At 31.6% G+C, this 24,164-nt stretch overlaps 1 protein-coding gene across 1 annotated transcript in view; it reads right to left on the bottom strand.

Moving 5' to 3' along the window:
• KLHL1 (kelch like family member 1) overlaps window positions 1–24,164 on the bottom strand; it is a 301,195-nt gene that overhangs the window by 173,773 nt on the left and 103,258 nt on the right. The window contains exon 3 of the mRNA XM_081045752.1: window positions 17,981–18,117. Within this exon, the coding sequence (XP_080901878.1) occupies window positions 17,981–18,117 (137 nt within the window). The remainder of the gene's footprint in view (window positions 1–17,980; window positions 18,118–24,164) is intronic.

The raw sequence follows: 24,164 nt of genomic DNA, 5'->3' as shown, positions 1-24,164 counted from the left end.
TAGTTAACTTACACTATTATATTAGTTTCAGGTGTACAACATAGTTATTCAGCATTTGTATACCTAAAGAAGTGATCACTAGTAAACGTCAGTCACCATACAGAATTAATACAATATTATTAGCTATGTTCTTTATGGTGAACATTAAATCCCTGTGACTTACTTTATAACTGGAAGTGTGTACCTCTTATTACTCTTCACTTTTTTCACCCATCCTCCACCCCTCCACTCTGGCAATCATCGGTTTGCTCTCTGTATAAATCTGTTTCTGTTTTGTTTGCTTGTTTGTTTGTTTTGTTTTGTTTTAGATTCCACCTATAAGTGAAATATTATGGTATTAGTCTTCAGTCTAACTTACTTTCCTTAGCATAATACCTTCTAAATCCATCCATGTTGGCAAGATTTCATTATTTTTTATGTCTGACTGATATTCCACTGTAAATATACACCACGTCTACTTTATCCATTCATCTACAGATGGACACCTACATTGCTTTCATATCTTGGCTATTGTAAATTATGCTGCAATGAACATGGAAGTGCATATATTTTTTCAAATTAGTGTTTCCATTTTCTTCAAATAAATATCCAGAAGAGGAATTTCTGTGTTGTGTAATAGTTTTATTTTTATAGTTTATAACTTTTTGAGGAAACTCCATACTGTTTTCCGTAGTGGCTGCACCAATTTATAATCTTACCAACATGCACAAGGTTTCCCTTTTCTCCTCCACATTCTTACAAACACTTATTATTTGTGGGGTTTTTTTTTGTTTGTTTCTGATAATAGCCAATCTGAACAGGTGTGAGGTGACATCTCACTGCCATTTTAATTTCCAGTTCCCTGATAAGTAATGTTGATCATCTCTTCATGAAATTGTTGGTCATCTGTATGTCTTTTTGGGAAAATATATATATTCAGATACTCTGATCATTTTTACGTCATGTAATGTTCAAAATCATCTAGTACATACAAATGAAGTTTCAGTTAAAACATCTGTATCCAGCTCATCAGGAAATATGTTATTTTTGTTGTTGTTGTACATCCATGTTTCGTCACCAGTGATAACACAGCTAAAAGCATCATCGTGTCTCTCCAATAGGTCTTGGGAAATGTTCTCTCTCCTTTGCTTTTGTTCATCTGTGAGCTCCTTTGGGACTATTTTTGCACACAACTCTCTCATGCCAAAATTTTCAGTTAAGATTTTCCTAATTGTTTCTCTATCAATGTTTACTTGGTCTGCTATTCTTCTCAAAGTCAGCGGATGATTTTGACACAGAATTCGATGAATTTTTGCAATGTTTTTGTCAGTTCTGCTTGATACTGGCTATCCTGACCTCTCTTCATCAGTGACACATTTTCTATTCTCAGAAAAACATTGAATCCATTTGTACACTGCCATTTTCTTTATGGCATTATCCCCATAAACTTGGACTAATATGTCCCTGATTTCACTTCCACTCTTGCCAAGTTTAACAAGAAATTTAACGTTTGTCCACAGCTCTAATTCAAGCTCAGACATTCTCACAACAGCACATGCAACAACAATAATGAATGCCACTCATCAAGACACCACCACACATTGACACAAGCACAGCTGTCAGACACTGACATACCAAGGTTATGAAACCTTACCAAGCTGTTTGTACAGTGCTGCCAATGTAAGTGCATGGTGGCAAGTTCACGAACTTAATTGCCAGATCTCGTGTATATATTCAAAATATAGTCATGTTCTAAGATCTTCAGAGAAATTTTGCTTAACATTTTTAGTAAGATAGTTAAGAAGATGTTTGCAAGCTTCTTAGCATAAATCTTGTAAAAATCAGATAAAAGGGATAAACAAAAATGGTATGGCTTTATAGATTTCATTTTACCATGATTTCAGGACATTGGGAGAGTGACTTGCTTTAGTTTTAATTAACTAATTGTTTTCAATAGTACTTGTACAGAAAATAATTAGCATATTAGGCCTGAAATGTTGTTCTTGAAAAGGTCTGTTAGCAAGATTTTCCCTTGACTTATACATGAGAACTTAGATGTCAAGAGGGTTCTCACCACTAATGCAAATGGCCCACTGTGCCTAAACTGTTGTATAAACCATATGGTATATGGTGAAAATGGCTTTCCTCCTGGGCGACTGAAATTTTGGTATATGCTAAGCAGAGGCTATCCATGTGATCAACCCTGAACAAAAACAAAAAACAAACAAAAAAAAAACACCCAGGCACTGAGTCTCTAACATTTTCTTCTTGGCAACAATTCAAATGCTTTGTCACAACTCATCGCAGAGGAAATTAAGTGTGTCTTGTATGAATCTACTGAAAGGGGACCCTTGGAAATTGGAACAAGGTTTCCCTTGTAATTTTCCTTGTGCTCTGTTTCCCTTTCTGATTGTGCTCTGTATCCTTTTGCCATAAAAAATAATATCCATTAGTATGGCTACATGCTGAATCACATGAGCCATCCTAGTGAATCACTAAAAGTGGGGTGGGTGGGTGGGGTATTCTTAAAAAATGTATCAAAACAGCACTCTAATCAGTGTTGTTGGGGTTGTAAGTGCAATTTGAGATATACTGTGTTCCTGGGCTAGAAGATGTAATATTGTTAAAATTTCAATTCACACCAAATTAATCTATGTTTGTTAAATTATATTCAAAATCCAGATATTTTGTAGAAATTGCAAAACTAATTCTAAAATTCACATGTAAATGCAATGGATCTAGAAAAACCAAAATAATTTTGGAAAAGAACAAAGTGGGAATAACAACACTACAAGATTTTAAAACTTATTACAAAGCTACAGTAAGCAAAATTGATTTGTATTAGTCTAAACATAGACAAATAGATTAAAAAATCAACAACAACAAGGGAAATCTATAAACAGAATCATTCAGACATAAACAACTAGTTTTTTTTCAAAAGCAATTCATTTGAGAAAGGATAGTCTTTGAACACATTTTGCTAATACAGTCAGATGATCACGGACAAAAACTTGTACTTTAATCCATACCCCACATAATATATAAAATTTACTCAAAATGGATCATAGTCCTAAATGTAAAACCTAAAACTCAAATCTTATATAGGAAAACATTGGTGAAAATCTTTGTGGTCTTAAATTAATTAAATATTTCTTAGAACATTGAAGGCATAATTCACAAGAAAAAACTGTTAAATTGAACTTCATAAAAATCACTGCAAGTGAGAATATTAAAGGAACAACAGAAAAATAGAATGGAAAAGATGTTTGAAAAATTATATATCGATTAGCACTTGTGTCCAAAATACATAAAAAAAGTATAAAACTCTATTAATAATAAGAAAAAATTAAAAATAGACAAGGGATCTAAACAGAATCATTCATACATAAACGACTAGTTTTTTCAAAAGCAATTCAGTGGAGAAAGGATAGTCTTTGAACACATTTTGCTAGTACAGTTAGATGATCACGGACAAAAACTTGTACTTTTTTTTTCACAAAGAAGATATTTTACAAAAGAAGATACATGGATTGAAAAATGCTCAACATCGTTAGCGCTTAGGAGAATGAAACTTAAAAGTTGATGAGGTATCACTACAAATATCACTACATATTAGAAAGCTTTAATTCAAACTTTATTCACAAAAACCGCAGATAGGGTATTATAATTTGAGACATTGTGCATTATGTGATTTTTTTTCCTTGAAGCTAGCGATATATAGAAATATTACAGTCACAGAAACTTCACATATGCTATTATCATGATCACCATATTGTTAAAATAATCTTATAAGTGTAAATTTAACATATAAAATGACATGTGTATGTGCATGTGTCTGTATGTTTATCTCTTTATCTTCCCAAGTCAATACTTGAAAAGTAATTCAGAGATATTATGTCAGTGTGATAAGGTATAGGATATGAAAGCTATTTGTAAAAACAAACAATTATTAAGTCCAAATTCAAATACTGGGCCTATTCCGGTACTTCATGATAATTTAGATAAAATTTTAACAGGTCATATCTCCTTTCTTTTCTGAAAAAAAGAAAAGAAAAAGAAAAAGAAAAAAAAAGAAAAGCTTGAATTTTCACAGGTTATCTGTAGACTAATTTTAAAAATTTACCTATTGGCAACTAATGTTTGTTGTTAAGAATTAAAAATGATCTATATTTTTTTCAACTTGGAATATATCCAATGAAAGGGTCTATTTGTAAAAGCCAGAAGGCACAAATGGAATATTAGTGAATGTTGAGCTTGAATGAACACAAATTGAGCTACCTCATGCATGGTATATTTCTTGATAGTTATAACTTGGCTATTTCTCTGACAAGCTTAGATGGTAAAAGGCAAAAATCTGCCAAGTATTTGACTTCAAAGTGAAACAAAACACAAAAACAAAAACAAAACTAAACAAAAAACATAAATTCTGTTAATGAAAAAGAAAATAGCAAGTCTATACTTTCATTCAAAATTAACTTACAAGGCATAATGTTCTCAAATGGCTTCAGGTTTACTAAGAGGGAAAATCTACATGTTTTTACCTTAGCTATCATAGAAAATTGACTTAAAAATATCTCATACCTAGATGAAACTTTGGATACCTAAGGAGCATGTGAATATAGTAGTAGATAACCCTGAGAAAATTTTCTCAGATAATAAGGAAATATTTATTATCTCTCTTGACAACTGTAGAGGAAAGTTATCTCCAGAACTAATCAATTGAAAGGCTGAAAACATCATCAGGAAATAGCTGTTATCTCAAGTGACTTGCCATTTCTCCATGGTTGCCATAGTTTCAAGCTCCAGATTCAGACAGGAAAACTCATCAGAAGAATTATTCCTTCATGTATATTTATTTGCATCATTGAAGAAATCTTTACTAAAAGTTCCCCCAACGTATTCTCTCTGTGTTTTCTTGGCAAAAACTGTATCATATGACTATGTCTAACTCAATAATTAGTAATGGGTTAATACCCCAATGCTTGATTTTGACCCTATGTAAATTAGAATTATAGAATTAGAGTAACCTTCCTTTGAGTCAACTGGGGGAACAAGAAGGAGATGACTTTTGAATAGGGTGCCTCCAATATGTGCTATATTTATCTATAGTCTCACTTTAAGTAAATGCTAAAGCTATTGAGTGTTCCAAACATGTATAAGTAGACTTAAACCCTGAATTTCTATAAAAGAATATAGTTAAATTTATACTGCAATGGAATGAAAATATGTAAAATAAAACAGGGAAAAAAAGTAAAGATTACAGAAGACTATAAATCTATGCTGTTTTATTATTTAATAGACAAGTGGTATCATATTAAAAAAATGTGATATGTAACCATATTTAATTTATAAAGATTGTACAGAGATTTCTCATGCAGTACACACCTGTTTTCCCGTTATTAACATTTTACATTAGAGTGGTAAATATGTTAAATTAATAACATATGTATTGTTATTGTTAACAATATTGTTATACTTTTATTGACCTAAGTTCATACTTTACTCACATTTCCTTAGTTTTTTTTTTTCTTTTTCTTTTTTTTTTTTTTTTCTCAATCAAATGTGATCTTTCTGTTCCAGGATCCCACGCAGGATAACACACTTCATTTTGTCATTACATGTCTTTAGGCTCCTCTTGGCTGTGACAATTTCTCAGGCTTTCCTTGTTTTTGATGGCTTTGACAGTTTTGAGGAGTACTGGTTAAGTATTTTGTAGAATGCCCCGTAATTGGAATTTGTCTAATTATGATTACATGGGGATTATGGGCTTTGGGTTTCATTACATCATATCTGTCAACATGACTTAATCAAAGTTGATGTCAATTTTGATCACTTGGCTGAGGTAGTATTTGTCAGATTTCTTCACTGTGAAATTACTCTTTTATTTCCCTTTTCCATACTGTGCTCTCTGGAAGTAGGTCCATAGACACACTTAAGTAGTGAGGAGTTAGGTTCTATCTCCTTGAATGCAAATTAATTCAATAAGTGGTTTGGAATTTACATGGCAGATTTGTATAGTCTTTGTCACTTATCTATTTAATAATTATTTATGTTAATAAATTCATAGGACTTTTTGAGAGTTTCCAAAAAGGCAAGAGAGTTAAGGTAATGTGGTTAATATCAGCTTATTATTTTTAGTAAGCTTATATGTCCTTTTGACAGTTACCAAAATAAATTTATTTTTACTGCAATTAGGACTTTTGCTGCCATCAAATTATTCCTTATTCAAATATGTGCTATTATTGGCACCCTTGTGTCTGTCTGTCTGTCTGTCTCTCTCCCTCTCTCATTCTCTGAAGAATATCCTGGCTGTCCTCTAAAAATTATAGCAAACCAGTTTTAGGAAACAGAATGACAAGTTATACCTGGGAAATTCTATAATCTTAGAGCTTATTAATCAACAAAAAAATGCCATACATGCCTTCCAGCTACAAGAAAAGCTCAGTTTATGTTTTTTGAGTACGAGTATATCTGGAGTTCAAGGGCTCACCGTTAGAAAAGTCAGGAAAATATCTATGCAAGGACTAGTAAAAAAGTAATTGAAAAAGGAAAAGCTGTCATGTTTCCATTGCTACCCACCCTTTAGAAGATCCACTGGGTATCAGGTCAAACCAAAAACGTCAGTAGTTGTCATTTACTTAATTGTTTTAAACCTACTATTCTTACATAACTGTCGCTTGGAAAGAGCAGGAAATTGTTTGGTGAGTAAAAATCTTGACTTTCTCTGAACATTCCCTTGACACACATTCATGCACAGGTGTTTAACCTTCTTGGCATTAATGATAAAGTATACTTCTTATTTTTAGTATATCATAATTTATAACTCTATCCCTAATCAACTATATAGATTATTTTTTCCCCTCTCTGGGAACTTGTTAGAGAGAGTAATCTAAAACAGGTGTCACTCAATACTCAAAGATATTTTGGTTGTGAGATAAATAAAAAATAAAAATGATCAACTCATATAAGTTTTCCAAACTTCCACTGTAAGTAACATAATTTGACAAGCTATGTATTAGAACTACCACAGATATGTTTGTTTGCCCATTACAGAATTAAGTACTTTAGGATAGATACCTTTAGGTGCAACATATACACTAAATTCAGCATAGACAATACTATTCCTTTTAAATTAAATGCACACTGAACTCAATTGAGTTTGATTCCTGAATTTAATATTCTGTTTTATAACACATTTGAATACAACTTCATCACTTGAACTTAAATCAGACAAAAGAAAAGGTAGTTCTGTAATGCACTATTATATGCACTTTTTGCATGTTAGTGAGGATGCATGAAGTACATCACACAGCACGTTACAAGTATTTAGATATTCAAATATATTTCAAAAATATTCCTCTCAGATTTTAATATCAGAAACCCGTGTTAATTCTGAGCAAAATATCTGTGTTTGTTTTATAACATAAATAATTGTTTCTTGTTTTTTTTTGTTTCTTTTTTTGTGGGTTTTTTTTGTTGTTGTTTTTGCTTTATTGACTGAGAAGCTACTAAAACAAATTGACATGTCATTTTTATGAATACAAACAAAATCTTATGACATTTACTTATGGTGCAAATCATACCATGGTGCTGTGGATTTGAATGTGAATGTGCTTTTTGGGTCTTTTATATATGAATTTCAAAACCTTATACACCATAGAGACTTAGGAATGAAACTAAGACTGAAGTTATAATCTTGTGACTTCTGTCTTTGAGATCTTTCAGATTTTTCTTCCTTTATATTCTACTTCAGTGGAAACAATAGAGGGGAGATTGAAAGGGATAAGTACATATAAGAAAATATTACTTATCACTGAATAGATTTTATAGCTACAATATAGTATAGCATATAGTATAGTATAATATAGTATAGTATATAGTATAGTATAGTATAGTTCGTATTGAAATTATCTACAAAGTTGCTTCATCTTGGGGTGCTTAAATATTCCATGCACGATGTTGGATTGTTATGATGTAGGAAACAATGTCAGCAATTGTGACATTTTATTCTGCTCGGATTGGGAGTTTTACCATCCTATCTATGCATGTGGCTGTCCTACCCACTTCCTCTGTATTCCAGGCCTTATAAATTGTCTGGTTTTTGTTTAACAGGTTATATTTTTCAGAGCACTATCTTGGTTCTCAAAAATATGGTTGATATGTTATCTCATTCCCTTTCTGCTATCATTATAGGTCATCTTTCAGAGATTACCAATTTCATTTTCTGACTATAAGCATTCACATGTTTCTTGAAATCTTCTTATCTAACAATCCGTACTCATTATCGATATTTTCTTAGAAAACATTATCAACGTTTTCTTAGCCATCACGAACTAGAAGTGCAATAGTTACAAAGTGTTTCTGAGGGAGTATACATTTAATTTTCCAATAAGTGTGAAATCCTTACCAACATACCACCCTAGTATATCCAGTTATATCATATTAGTATTACCTTATTTTTCTTCACTTATGTATTTTACTTGGAAGCTATTTTAAGCGATTTTGTGAAGCAAAATTTAGATTAAATATTTCAAAGCATGAGGGTTTTTTTTTTTAGGCCCTAAAACAAGGTTTCTTTAGTATAATTTGATAAATAAAATAATAATTTGTCAAAAAGATTAAAAATATTCTATTATATAGTTCTTGGATTAGTCAAATTTACCTTTTAGTCAAAAATGCCCATTAATCAGAAGGTAGACTATATAGCTCAGGAAAACACATGAAAATAATTAATGTATATCTTTCAAAATATTGTTTACATTTTGCAGAGTTGAATGTATCAGAAATGAAGATGTTATATATTAAACAAATGTAAAGTGATTTTTACAATTCTTACAAGATCGACTTCCATTACTCTTCTTTAAAGTTTCTTTATTGTTTTTTTTTTTTTTTTATTCTACATTATCCTCTCCTCGCACTACTCTTAAGCATTTCTCCAGAAAAGAAGAAAGGATGGAGCAGGAAACATATCAGACTTCTATGAATGACATTTGGCTATATTTTCTGTTGTTGAAGAATGTGAGAGGAGTGCAATAGTAGCTACAACGTGCCTGAGAAGAAAGTTGAAGTACACAGTCTAAAAAGGTCAGGGATCAATGTACCTTTAGGGTATCTCAAACATGCAATTCACTCATGGCTCAAATCTGTTCTCCTTGTTGAGTAGTACTTACCATCCTTTATCTGAGGAAAGCAAAGCTTTTAAAATTACAGTGCTGAGGATTCTCACTATAAATTTCCTTTCTCAAGCATGAAGGGGAAGTAAACTCATCAAAGATGGCAAACCAGGCAATATGGTAATTTTGGAAGTCTTAAGAGAGGTGTCATGACAAAGGTCGTTTTGTTTGCTTGTTTTTGTTCATTTGCTGGTTTACAGTTGTTTTCTCTCACATGCTATCTGCAAATAGCTTCAGCTTACTAAATTTTAAACGAAAAGTATTGAGAGATAGCTAAAAATCAAGTAAAGTACTATTTTAAAATGTATGTATTATTTAGACCCATATATAAAGTTGGCACTTCAGTTTTCCCAACTGCTAGATAAATCTGAATATTATGAGATATAATTGAGATGTGTGTGAAACATCTTAAATAGGTAAATAATATAACATATGCAGTGTTTTTTAATGTGCCTTCTTATTTAGATACAGATAATAAAACAAAATTATATTTAACATTGCGAAGTTATTGAATTGTGAATGTCCAATTCTGAGGATAATTAACATTTTCAATAGTGCTATGATCAAGCACAAATATTCTCCCCTTGAGTAGCATCTATATACTTTCCTCAGGTTATTCATGGTTTGTGTGAAAGAAAACTAATTGTAAAAAAAGTTATATTTGATGGCAGTTGGTACTATGTCAATGCAAGGTCACATTTTTTACTCAATGTGGCAATAACATAAGCACAGAAAAATAACATTACCTTTCATATTAATCAGACAGAAATATGAATAATTCTAAAGCTAATAGAAAGGATGTTGAAATGTCATTAGGAAAACTGGACCATGGTTTCATATCTATGAAATTCCATTGACCTCTGTGTTAAGGTATTTTCATTTCTGTATGTGACAATAAGATTTGACTAACTGCCCATCTCAGAATGTGGCTGTGTGGATCAAATGAGATAAGATATGCTAAAATAATGAATGTAACACACTATAAAAACACACCTGAAATATATAAGGTAATAAAATTACAAGTAGCTTTAAAAAAGAAAAAAAGCATGTACCACTAAAAAGGTACATGAATCATACATATGAATTAGAAAAGCATGTGCCACTAAGAAAGGTACACTGAACATACATATGAATTATAAATCATATTGTAATACTGAAGCATATAATAAATTGGAGTAAAAAGTAATAAATGTTTGATGAACAAAGTGATTATTCCCTTCCCAGTTCTGTCTTCATTTTACTTTTTTTTATAACAAATGGTGCAAAGAATTTGAAGAAACTTATATCTGTTGTGAAAATCATTGCAATTGAGGGCTTACAATGCGTTAAGAACTATGTTAAATCTACTGAATTTTATTAGTTCATTTACTCCTTAAAACAATCCTCTTACTTAGACATTTTTCCTTTCCAACAGTTGAATAATCTTAAGACTCATAAAGTTAAATAATTTGACCAAGATCTCAAACTATAAAATGGGAGAGCCCAAGGGATATAATCAAAATTCTTAATGAGAAGTAAGAAATCGGTACATGCAAACTAGAATAAATGCCCAGAATGAACATTGGGCTGCCAACATCATAATGACTTTTGGTTAAATATCAGTCCTGAGGAAGGTTGAAGAACATCCTAGATATTTTTTATCTTAAAATCTACACACTACACTACACTGACCCTGAAATACAATAGAACCAAGTACATAGATGTTTTGGGATTGGAGTGCAGGGGAACTAATCCTGAGAAAATGTAGTCAAACTATAAGATTAATTCAGAAGAATAAATATCATGTTTCTTGCACAGTTGATATGGTAAAATATGATTCAGTTCCTGCCTTCTTAGTACCCAAATTGGATGAAAATGTAAACAATTACAAGGCTAAGATCAATCATAAAATAAAACAAAAGAAGATTTTTTTAAGGGAGCAAAGTTAATTACGAGACCTGAGAGATTTTCCTTAATTGGAAACTGAGAAAGCATATGTGAGTTACAGTGTAGAGAGACATAACCTTTCTTGTATAGCCAGTAAATGTTAAATTTTATATTGCTTTTTCATCAGTAGTTTGTCTATGAAATCCCACAGCATAAAGCCAAATGTAGTTCAATAACAACAAAAATTTGTACGATATTCACAAAATACACATCATTTTTTATTATCTGATATTATGTTTCCCAAATTAGTTTTATATTATTCAGCATTGCATACACACACACACGCACACATACATACACACGGTTTCTTAGTAAAATAGTAGAGTTAGGGATGTGATGGCAACATGCATCAGATTTTTAAATTTTATTTTTATTATTTTTATTTTTTTCCTTACAGAATATATAGGTTATTTCAACACCCAATGAAAATTAACAAATAAACATTTTTAATTAATGGGTAGTAATAATACATAAAACCAGTTTTTTTTTAATTAATTTTATTGGGGTGACAATTGTTAGTAAATTTACATAGATTTCAGGTGTACAATTCTGTATTACATCATCTATAAATCCCATTGTGTGTTCACCACCCAGAGTCAGTTCTCCTTCCATCACCATATATTTGATCCCCTTTACCCTCATCACCCACCCCCCACCCCCTTACCCTCTGGTAACCACTAAATTATTGTCTGTGTCTATGAGTTTTTGTTTCTCATTTAAAACCAGTTTTAAAGGTTTCAGTTTATTGAGAACAGAATTTTCCCACCTAGGAAAAGCCCTAAGTGTAAAACTAATATTCTGTTAATGTGCTTGCATAATTCATGTCACTTGAATTAAATCAGTAATAAAAATGAAACAATAATTTACTTTTAATTACAATAAAAAAAGTCTGAAGGGAGTTTAAAATACTCAGTCCATGCCGAATATATTGATGTATATTTTAATATTAAAGCAAAACACTAAACATCTCAGATCCTAAGTGTGTATTTATTTCGTTCAAATGTTTGGCAGTAAACAGAAGCTATCTTAACAACCCTTAACATGCACTATATCTTTAATTAACTTCAGTAGCACACAAACCATATATACATATATATATACATATATATATGTATATATATGTATATATACATATACATACATACATATATATATATATATATACATATATATATATATATATATATATATATATATATATATATATTTATTTTTTAACAAGGAGGTTAAGGCTTCAGTGTGGTTAAAGGGTTGATATTTGGCAGTTGAATTTTGTACCCTTCTTCTTAACACCAGTGCTAGATGGACAGCTTCCTTTATTTAAACCTTGTCCTTATCAGTTCTCTACAGGACCTGACACTTTGCTAGTAACCCTGCAATCCCATCTCCCATATTTGTTTGAACTCTATTTCCTTATGCATCAATGAATACAGTATATTTTCAAGTATGTCAGGATAGTAAGGACTATGTAGGAGATAAGTCAGAAGGAAATTTCTATCAGCCTAAAAATAACTTTAAAATACAATGAACCCCAGAACATCCTTTTCAACTATATTGAATTTCCTATTTTATTTTCACAATATGATTATCAATTTTGGGCTAGTACTGAAATATATAGATACATGAAATCACTACAGTAGCCCTCATAATTTATTTTATACCATTTCCCAGTGAAGACATATTAGGCTGTGTATGCCAATAGTACATCTATGCCAAAAAAAGATAACAAAGGACAGTTATTTTAAACCCTAAATTGGAAAGGCCCTTAAAAGCAGAAAATGTGTGTAATTCAGCATATTGCCTTTGGAGCCCATCTCAGGGCATGGAACATAGTAGGCATGCAATAAAACTTGAGAGGCATTCAATACATTCAGCAAACAAAGGACTATTAGCCACAAATGTCAGAGAATTGTCAGGCATCATTGCTTCTTGAAGGCAACTAGCGTCCCATTGGGAGGAAGCATGAACCTAATCTGCAGTGAACTACTAGTATATAGCAATGTACTATAGGAGACTCGATTTAAGCTACTGAAACTATTTTGAGGATAAGATAGTCATAAGCCATTTCAAGGAACTCAGTGATAACACATACTACACAAAAGGATATCACTTTGATAGAGAAAATACCATTCAATATGTGATCTGACATTTTATTCCAGTAATACATTTAACATCTTACTATTGATCTTTGTCAGGTTACTTTAGCTCACTGAATGGGCTTTATTAAGAATCTCAGAGGCCCTTAAGCATGGGGCGAAAAAGTCTGTCCCCTCATATTAATTCAAAAGAGACCAACAAAGTCCCGATATATCTCATGGTGATTTTGTCAATGCTTATTTGAAATATTAAACATGTAATTCTTTAAAAAAAAACGTCTTGGTGCCTCTGGTTTCCATCATATGTTTAGTCATAGAAAAATGTTCTTCTGTAAAATCTATAATGTTTAGGATGGAATTTCTAAAGTCCAATACATCTCTAATTTTTTAAGTAAATTGAAAGTAGAATGATGAAAAACTGTAAACATTTTTTTTCCTCTTTTCTCCTCTGATTCCATGCTTCTGAGATGTTCAGTAGAATAATTCCAGAATATCCTTACTTTATTATTCCAAATCACAGGTTTTGCAGATTAAACAAATTGTATACAAGGTCTTTCTTCTAGATGAGTAAAATTACAAAACAGAATCTCCACAACAAGTAGGAAAATGTTTAAAAAGCTGTTAAGTTTGTTTGAAACTATACAACTGAGAATGCCACCAATTGGATAACAATGCATACATAGATCTATTGCTTTTGGAAACAGAAGTGAAGTTTTTTTTTTTGTTTGTTTTGTTTTTTTTTTTCCCCACGATGCCCTGCCTTAATAATTTTATTTATTACCAATTTCTTTAAAAGTTTCTATCATTCGAATCTGTGTCTATCCAGACTTACATTTTATCATCTAGTTCGTAGTGTGACCCTCTTCATGCAAAGAGATCAAATATTTTTTTTAACTGAATTATGGTTTGATTTTGAAAAACTGATATACAATTACATAGTATCTGGATTACAACTAAGTATTCAAACTTTAAATTTAAGACACTAGTCGTAAAAGGGGACTTCGAATAACAGTTTCATTCAACGTTTTTTTGTAAAATTTTTGATTAGATGCCATTGAAACATAACTCTTGTTTATACCAATTAGCTTATGCTAAAATTGTTTTTGTTAGATGTCATTTCACTGAAAGTCACAGAACATACTGACAATATTAAATGAAGCCTTATGTATTTTATGCCACACTGTTGCTTAAATGGGTCTTTGTTCTCTATGAATAGCTAAGATCACGCTCAGATTTCCTAGTGAAAAACTATGAAAAAGAAGAAAAGTTTTAAAACAAGAAATTTTGAAATTGCTTAAACATACAATTAAGAATTTAGAAAAGTGATATAAATCTCATATTAGAGATACAATTATTTCTAACACCACTATGCATTTTCCTTTCCTTTCCTTTCTATTCCTGAGTTATTACAATGTGCGAAGAAAAAAGTGACCTATGGAGCTTTTTATGTTAAGTAAGTAAAGAAGCTAATTTTGATACTATAATAATTAGTCATCATTTCAATACTGTGTATTTACCTTTCATAGTTCCAAGAATGTTTTCTTTAATTTTGTCAACACAAAGACCTTATTGGTTTTCTTTATTTTATCTGACATATTGTTAGTATAAACCTTTTAATTATTATATCTTATTCCTTTAAAAATGTTCTATTCCCTTTGAGCTATTACCACCAGTGCCCTCACTCCTTGGTACCCAGTTACCAAAAAAAAGTCCCTGAATATTTCTTTCCAGTTACCAAAAAAAAGTCCCTGAATATTTGCTTTATTTCATATTGAAACTCTACCAGGCCTCTGAACCCATTTCTTCTCATGCTAATTTGCTAGAGTAAATAAGTGGGGTAGTTAGGTAGGGTGTCTCCCATATCCTATCATGTATACGTTTTACTATGCAAACTTCTTTAAAGGATGATTCCTTTCTTCAAATCAAAGATGATTAAACTTTATAACCATTGAAGCTTAGGTCAGTCAAAAATTCACTCTAATTTACCCATTTCTTCTTTTTCTTAATTTCTAAGTTAATGAAATAAATTAGCTACATATGTTTTTTTTCAAACTTTACAGCCTTTCCAGATAACATGGAAAATTGTCTTTGGAAATGCTTTTAAAGCACCCTTATCCATCTCTGCTGAATTCATTACTTCTACAACTAATGGTTAACTATCAATTCTTGACATAGTTGATCCTTCTCAGTTTTTTCAAAACCTCAGAATTTAAGAAAATATCCCCAAATGGCTGACATTTTACACATCTCACTGCTCATTCATTTTTACCCTTTCTGTGATGCATTTATTTTTAGTCTTCTACAAAGTAAAAGTCTTAGAGATCAGCTAGCAAGCTAGCTAACTAGACACAGAAAGATGTACTTCCTATTCTTCCCTTTTGATATCATTACTCACTTGATCTCTTCTATTGTTATAATTTGTGACATTGTATATAGCAAAAGTCAGGTATATTTTTATGTTATGCCTAGAATTTTCCCAATATGACTTGTAAGTTATTTCCTCATCTAGTGCATTTCTATAAACTAACAATTGGAAATGTATCGACCAACAAGAAGATATGGTATCAGGAGCAAAGGCCATAATGTCAGTGGCAACTGAAAGGCAGCTTTGTATCCTGCCTGCCCTCTGCAAAGTAGAATGAAATCTAGGTCATTAGATTCAGCAGGGAGCTTTGAAACAATTTCCAAGTCTGTGCTGCACTATGATGAGTGTCTTTTGACCTAGTTTTGTACATGAGAAATGCAAGGGTGCCTGGCTATGGCAGTTGTCAGTGTTGGATCTATGCTTTTCTGTTGCTAGAAAGATTCCTAAAAAATGGAAGTTGCAGGATATGTTTCTTTCCATGATCTGTTTGCTCTCTCTTGACAGGGAGGCCATGATCTGTTCCTACTATTTCAGGCTCCATGCAAACTGAAATTGACCAAGATGGTCTTAGTGCTCCCTCAGCTTGACTGGAATTTAGACAGGCCTTTTCCTGACACTAGGCCGTTGACCTCCCTTTTCTTAGAGGATTTACTTTAGAAAAATGTGTCATTGTAAATTCTTTCTCAACTCCTTTGAGTAGTGAATCATTTTAAAAGCCTCTTGCCAGTTTGATACCCCAGAGTGTTTTCCTCAAGGCTCTGGATGATATCCCTTTGCAAGGCCAACATCAAGAGAGATAGCACCTCTGTCTCTCGGTTTTATGAGGGGCTAGAAGCATAATTTGAGGGAGCAACTTGTTCCAAGTTATAAAATGAAATTCCATCAAAAAGGTAGGAGAAAGTTTATTTTTCTTCAGACAAAGCCAATTAGCAAACACAGATGGCCCTTGTTCTCTCTCACCCTAGCACTTAAAAGTCTCCCCCACCCCCCCAAACCCTTTGTTTCAGTAGAATTAAGTAAAGACTGAATTCTGGTCTCTCTATTGCAACAACTTTGAATACTTGCTTACCTGTTCCCTTTTGCCTAGGGCAATAATTTTGAGAAAATATAATTTAAACATTACTGAGACTGGAAAATGCCTAGGTCATTCCATCACATTGCTGCTTTGAGATATAGCAGACAGAACATGTGCATTTTTTTTTTTTCTTTTCAAAGAGGCTTCATTTACTAAGTCTTATAGTATGGCTGGCAAACTCCTTTCTATGATAAGCCAAATCTTCAAAGAGGATATATTTCCACTTGTTCTATGGTCTTTTGGTTCTAGAAGCTGATCTTTATAACATCATCTCTTGTTTCCCTATGACCAGAAATTCTGCAAAAACAGTTCCTTAAACTAGGATCCTGCCACTTTGATAATCAGGCCCTAACCCACCTTTGTTTATTTGTTGTATACCATGATAAGTAGTTCCGACAAATGAACCACATTGCATTCCTAAAAGAAAATATCCATTCATACTATTTGCCCTCACTCCCACATGATTTTATTATGTCCTCTTATATCATGTATCTTGCAAAGTTATTAAAATGTTTAAATGAATGTGAACCCTGATAGTGTTCTGAACAGCAGGTTTTATGCCTTGTACCTCCCTCTTAAGTTTCACATTGTATCATATTTATTCCCTCATCTAACTCTTTTTGACAATTGAACTGTGAGCTTCTGGAGGACAAAGCCATGGCTCATTCATGAGTTTATTCTCCAGAGACAGAGCTATTACCTGTACATTAAACAACATTCAGCACATGTCTGCTATATTGGCAATATTATTTGAATGCAACAAATATAATAGAGTGCAAAGGGCAAAGGAAGATGTCAATGTAGAGGATCAGAAACAAACAGCTTTAAAAACCAGTCATTTTTCACAATTCTAAGTATTTTCATTGTCCCTTTCAACTAAATTTATAGAGTTCACGTTAAACATTCTGTGGGGCTCTTAACATTCAAAAAACACATTTCAAGGAAAAAAGCATTATTTGAACCTTTAATTTCCAAAATGAAAGAAAATTAAAATCTATTTCCCTTCCTAACGCTGTAAGTATGGACCTAAACAAATTCTTACTTGATAATTAACAACCTTTCTGCTCCTATCCCAAGCTCATCCATCTACTATTTATTTTTATAAGTCAGTTTAAATTCTTTGTGGAAGGAACTACGTAAACATATTCATATATATATATATATATATATATATATATATATATATATATACACACACATCTGTGATTTCAGTGACAAATGAAAGGTAGTCTGATTTTTCAGTTAGTCTTTCAAATGGAAAAAAAAAAATGAAGATACCAGCTGTGTTATTCTTTAAGCTTTAAAACCTATTCTCAATTCTAAAATTTACAAGACATTAATGTAAGTTATAATTATATTACTGTACCTGTATATGCAAATTGGACAAGATCCCAGAGGGCATTGGGGTCTATGCCTTCCATTTTGATCTCCTCTTGTTTGGCTTCACACACATCACTTGTAAACATGGCAGCAAAATAGTCCGAAACTGAGCTCAGAACAAGCCTGAAAGAGTCAAAGGATAAAAATTAGGCCATGAATATAAAGTATCAAAATGCTAAATGTCAACAACCATGCAGTGCAGAGGAATCTATTATCTATCTATCATCTATCTATCTATCTATCATCTATTATCAATCATCTATCTATCAATCTAATCTTCTTATGGATTATACTTTTAAAAACTGATTTAGAAAATCTTTCTCCAACATTTTGTCACAAAGCATTTTCCTACATTATCCTTTATAATTTTAAATATACTTTTTCTTTCACATTTAGTTCTTCCATCCTTTTAGATAGGAATCAATTTTTATTTCTCTCCACACACTCATTCACTTTTCACCACACTATGTACTAAAGAATTTGATTTGCCCCAGTGCTTTAAGGATGCCACCTATATTATGAATTTGAGTTCTGAATGTGTACTGATCTGTCTCTGAGATTTCTATTTTTTTTCACCTATTTGCCTGCACTTATGCCAATACAATATTCTTTTTTTATATGCATGATAAATACATATAAACATATATAAATAAATACTATGATTCTAAATATGTCTTTACATCCACTGAGATACATTCTCCCTCTTTATTTTTATTTAACTAGTAGCAGAGTTTTATTCTTCACACAAAATTTAAAGTAAGTTTGTTAAGTTTGTCAAATAAATCAAATGGAATTTTAATTAAAAATAGCACTGAATTTCTGATTTTATTCAGGAATGTTTGGTATATTTATCATGTAAAGTCATCCAATACAAAAGTATAAAATGTCTCTCCATTTAGTCATGATTTTGTTTTATTCGATGTATTTAAATTTTGATGTTTTTCCCAAAAGTTGTCTTTGGTATTTATGGTTGATTTCTACATATTTTAAAGTTTTGTTAGCATTTTGTTTAGCAATTGTTTTTTCTTCTTTTTTTTAATGCTATTTTCTTGTGAGATTTTGTTGGTTTAGAACTCATTAGTTGAAACTTTCATAACTTCATCTTTTGTATGACACATTTACTGAATTATCTTACGAGGTCTTCCGATTCTGCTATTTTTCCCTCTATGTAGATGATTATATCATCTGCAAATAATCTCATTTTGACCTGTTCCTGTTCATTCTCTACAATTTCTCTTCTTTTGCTTTCTTTAAAAACTCCTCCAGGACCTCCAGTTCTGTGTTAACTAGTAGCTGTCAGGGAAGAAAATTTGTGTTTTTTTTTTTTTTTTTTTTTTTTTTCTATCTTGTAAGGAACACATTGATTACTTTACCAAGTCAGGAAAATACCTATAATTTCTAGCATTGCTAAACACTTTTTTAATATATGGATGTTGAAATTCATAAAAAGGCCTTTTTTTTTCTGAATCAAAATTACGTTTAGGATTTTTCAATTTATAGCAACAAAGGAAATTAACATATAATTTTATTTTCTTGCATTTTCTGATATGAATCTGGGATCAAGATTATACAAGCCTCATAAAATAAGTTGGCAGCTTCAATTCTTTTTAATTTTGTATAACAACTTATATAAGGAAGCAATGCATTTTTCCTTTAAGACATTCTAGAACTCACCTGAAAAAAAAAATCTTTTTTTGGCTATTTTGGGAAAAAAGTGATATATTAATCCTATTTCAATTATTGAGTAAGCCATGAGACTTATTTATATGCTCTATTTTTTTCTTTATTAACTTTTGCATTTTACATTTTTCAAAAATTTACCCATTTTATCCAGGTTCTGAAATGTATTAATGTATATCATTCATACAATTATGTTTGTGTTTAGTTCTATCAATTTATATTTCTTTTCATTTACTCCATTTGTACTTTTGGGTTAATCATTGTATTGCCTTTTGTTTTATCTTATTCATTGACATTTTAACTGTATCTTTTTCTTATGTGCATGTGTGCATTTTTTTAAGTGGTTCTCTTGAGTGGGAAACATCTGTTTGTTTGTTTTTTTCTATTAAAAGCCCGATATTAAGTATTTTAGGCATTGAGAGTCATACATATAGTCTCTTTCATATACTTTCCTTTTGAAAATTTTTCATTTGATTAAAAATATAAAGGCAAATTTTAGCTTATGATTCATATAAAACAAGATGAACACCATATTTGGCCCCAGCATAGAAGTTTCCTGACTCTGTCTAAAGATTACAATATTGATCTTTAATAACATTCTAGCATCAAATATAATTATACTCTTGATGAATATTATAAGAACTTTATCATTCTACTTATCCCCTTCTGCCCAGTCAGGATGCTTTTTAAAGGAGAATACATATGTGAAAGTAAAAGTTTATATTACATTTACTCCCTTTCTTCAACTTTTCTGGGGCTCCATTCATTTCTGAAGAAACAGGCTTCAGTATAGTAACAATACCCTTCAATTAAAGACATTTCTTTAGTATTTTTTATAGTACACGTCTGATGACAATAAATTATCCCTACTTTCATTTATCTGGAAATGTCTTTATTTAGCTGCATCAAAAGTATTAATATCTTATAAAAGTCATTTTTACTTGATATAGACTTCTAGATTGAGATTTTTCCCATCCTTTGGAACTAGAAAAATAGTATTTTATGATCTAGATAGACCTTATTTTTTCCAATAGAAAATCTGCTTTCTTTCATATAATTGTTTTCCAAATTTACTATATCTTTTATCTTTAATTGTTTTCAATTGTTTTTCTTTATATCTTAGAATTTTAGCCATTTAACTTTGGTATTTCTAGATGGGTTACTTGGTATTTACTCTGCTTATGATTTTCTGAGCTTCCCGGAGCAGGGAATAAATTTTTTTTAAATCAAATTTAGAAAATTATCTGCGATTAATTCCTGATGTTTCCTCCTAACTTACACTTCAAACTGTTTCTATAACTCCACTTACATATATATTTCAACAATTGAGAGTGCCTCACAGATTTTTGAGACTCAGTTTATCTTTCTCGTAAGCTTTCTTTTACTCTGTGTTTTACTGAGGATCATTTCTAGTGACTTGAATTTTTCCAAATCTCTCTTGATATTCTCATTTCCTTATTCATTATACGCATCTTTTCCTATAGACATTCTAAATTATTTTTCATAGTTGTTTTAATGCCCTTTACTGATCATTTTAACGCCTGCATCAGCTCTAGGTTTATTTACATTGACTGATTCTACCTTTGACAATGTATTACATTCTCCTGCTTTTTCCCATGTATTGTAAATTTCAACTCTATAATGGACATTGTGACAAAGAAAAAAAATGGCTAAAAAAGGGAGTATCACTCTAGTGTCTAGTTATTTTTAACAGCTCTTTAATAGTTTTAAAGAAAAAAGTATAAATATTTCATTTTTGGGTGATTTCTTTTGTCATTTTAATGGGAATACAATTTTTCATGTACTCAACATATTATGATTCTAAAAAAATAAAGAACTGTAAAAAAGTGCTTTGCAATTAAGAGGTGTGTTTTTTACAGTTGCTTGAATTAAAAATTCTGTAACTTCTTTCTGTTTAGAGTAGGTTAGAGGAAAGTAGTACATTCTGGAGGGTCATCAGGAAAAGTTTTCTCACTGATGGAAAATAAAGTTACAAATATAGAAAGGGAGAAGACTACAAAAATATAAAAAAAGACCTATGAGGTCAGGTTGAAATCGGAGGAGGTATGAGTGTAAATTTATAGTTCTTAATACTGAACAAATAGAAACGCTTAATTTTTGTGTACGTATGTAAGGGAGTACATAAGTATGTACATTATGGGCTTCTTGCAAAAAGAACAAACCACAGGGCTTTAGCAGGGGAAGTATGTACAAAGTTATCCTGAAATACCTTTTATTCCAGAAAGTAAGAAAATGCTCAGAAAGTGATGGGAACATGTCAAAAGAACTAAATATGATGCTTATATCTGTGAACTAAACAACTTAATGGTAAGCTCTGGATGCATTTCTCTTTCTAAGAATAGTGCAAGGTAAAGGAGAAGAAGAAATGTCAATATAGAGGATTGTTATCTAAAACTTTTCATGATTTCAAATCAGGAAAACGTATTTCTAAATTATTTATTTTGCAATTATTATTGCTGTGTATTTTATTTCTATATAATGTAAGTCAAGGTTATAGTGAAGGTTAACTTCCACAAATAGAGATATTCCTTCTAATAACAAAAAAACAAAACAAAACAAACAATATTTTAATATATGCATTACATATTTAAGAAGTACTTTATGTGATCCATAATTTTAACTAATTTATTGATATCGATGTCTATGGTGATAACATGTTAGAAATATCTGAACTTGTCATCTGTGACACATTTAATTGGACAGTTAGTAACTAAACATATCAACTCTACATTCTCAAAGAATAACAAAATAATTAAGAGACAGATATCTTCAAATATTATATACCAATCAGAAAAATCAGTCAAATGATCAGTTTTAACATAAAAAAAAACTAAATATAACTATATAATACATATGAAAATAAACTGTAATAAACCAGAGGGATATATATCTTTGCTAGAGTGTAAGTATATTGACATAAAATTAACCATTTTAATTTTCCACATATAAAGGCTTGATTTTGGAGGTTGGCAGGGGGTGGTGGTGTGGATTTCCATATAGAGAAAAATATCATGAGACATAGAATTTGATCTTAAGTAATTACATGAAATCTTCTTAAACAATTATAACAAATACTGCTAACTCAGTAAGAGAAGTGCAGAAAAGTTTATTTTGCATTTGGATTTAGTGAGATCAAATTTGCATTAGATTTTTAGACAGGGATGTAATGAATAACAAAAAGTAATATTTTTATATGTGCATATATAGCTTCTATTAACACAAGGGAAGTAGAAGCCAAAAATGCAAAGATAAGTGGATAAATGCAGCTACTCTGGAAAATTTCTTATTGAGGTCACGACAAATGTATTTCCTTTGAAATCTATTAAACTTTTCTAAGTCCATTCCAATTTATTTTAGTGTTTGACATTGTTGACCTCCCACACTGCCTTTAAATCCCCCTTTTAGCTAAGGCAGTACAACTTTCTTATCTCAGCTTACCTCGGATTCATTGACTTCTCTTCCTACTCATACTCCTTGACCCTCTCGTTGCTCTAGGTTTTTAATCAGGCTTCTCAATATTGGCCTTAACACTCACTGTTTCAGAATAATTCTTGAGCATGGCCTTAATTATTACCGTTACAGTGGTTTTAAATCCAGTCTTGTCTCTGGAATATATATAGAAAGTTCTCACTAGATATCCCAGTCCCATTTCGGTATGCTCTAAACTAAATCAAAGCTTCCCTTTGTGGTTTTCTTTCATTTTTATTTTCCTGATTCGAATTGGTGCCAATATTTTGAACTTTAAGAGTAGATATTATGAAATCATCATTAATGTCTCTGTCTCCTTCATTGCCTATACAAAATAAGACATAAAATCCAGCTTTCCTTTTGTATCAGACTTTATGGTTGCCTTGCCAAGACCCCCTTTACGAGGCACACTGAGGTAGGTGCCCATCACCACTGATGTTAGCACCTGATGGCTCCCAGCTACCCCTTCTTCAGAACCGCGCTGGGCCCAACAGGAGCTGCTTCCCTGGCAGTTTCTGTGCTCCGGCTCCCCTGACCTCATTCTCCAACCTCCACAACCTATCTCCACTCTCTACCTGTGGGTGGGCCCAATGGCAATACCTAATAGAACTCAGGTGTAAAGCACTGCCCCTTTTCCTTAGGGTAGGACTAACTGTGCAGCAACTCATGCTCCAGAGCTTCTTGGGAGTTAAAGACGAAGGAAGACTCCATCCGAGACCACATCCTTGACGGGCTTTGTCCTCTGCCCTATCCTGCTTCCTTTCTTCTGAAGACACTCCTAAAATAAGTCATACACACCTGAATTCCAGTCTCCTGTTCTACTTGCAGGGAACTTGACTTATGACACTGTGCTTCAAAAATTTTCTCAGTTCATCTCTTTCTCGATATTTATATAGTTCTCATTTCATGCCTGGGTTAACTCTAAAAGCTTCCTAGATCACAAATTCGTTTTTGCTGTGCTCATTTCTAGTCATTTTCTAAAGTGGTACCATTTTTCAGAG

The sequence above is a fragment of the Rhinolophus hipposideros genome (genome assembly GCF_964194185.1).
Source record: "Rhinolophus hipposideros genome assembly, chromosome: 4".
In the NCBI taxonomy this organism is placed as follows: domain Eukaryota; kingdom Metazoa; phylum Chordata; class Mammalia; order Chiroptera; family Rhinolophidae; genus Rhinolophus; species Rhinolophus hipposideros.
Note: the sequence above shows the minus strand (reverse complement) of the source record. Positions and strands in the feature narration are given on the sequence as shown.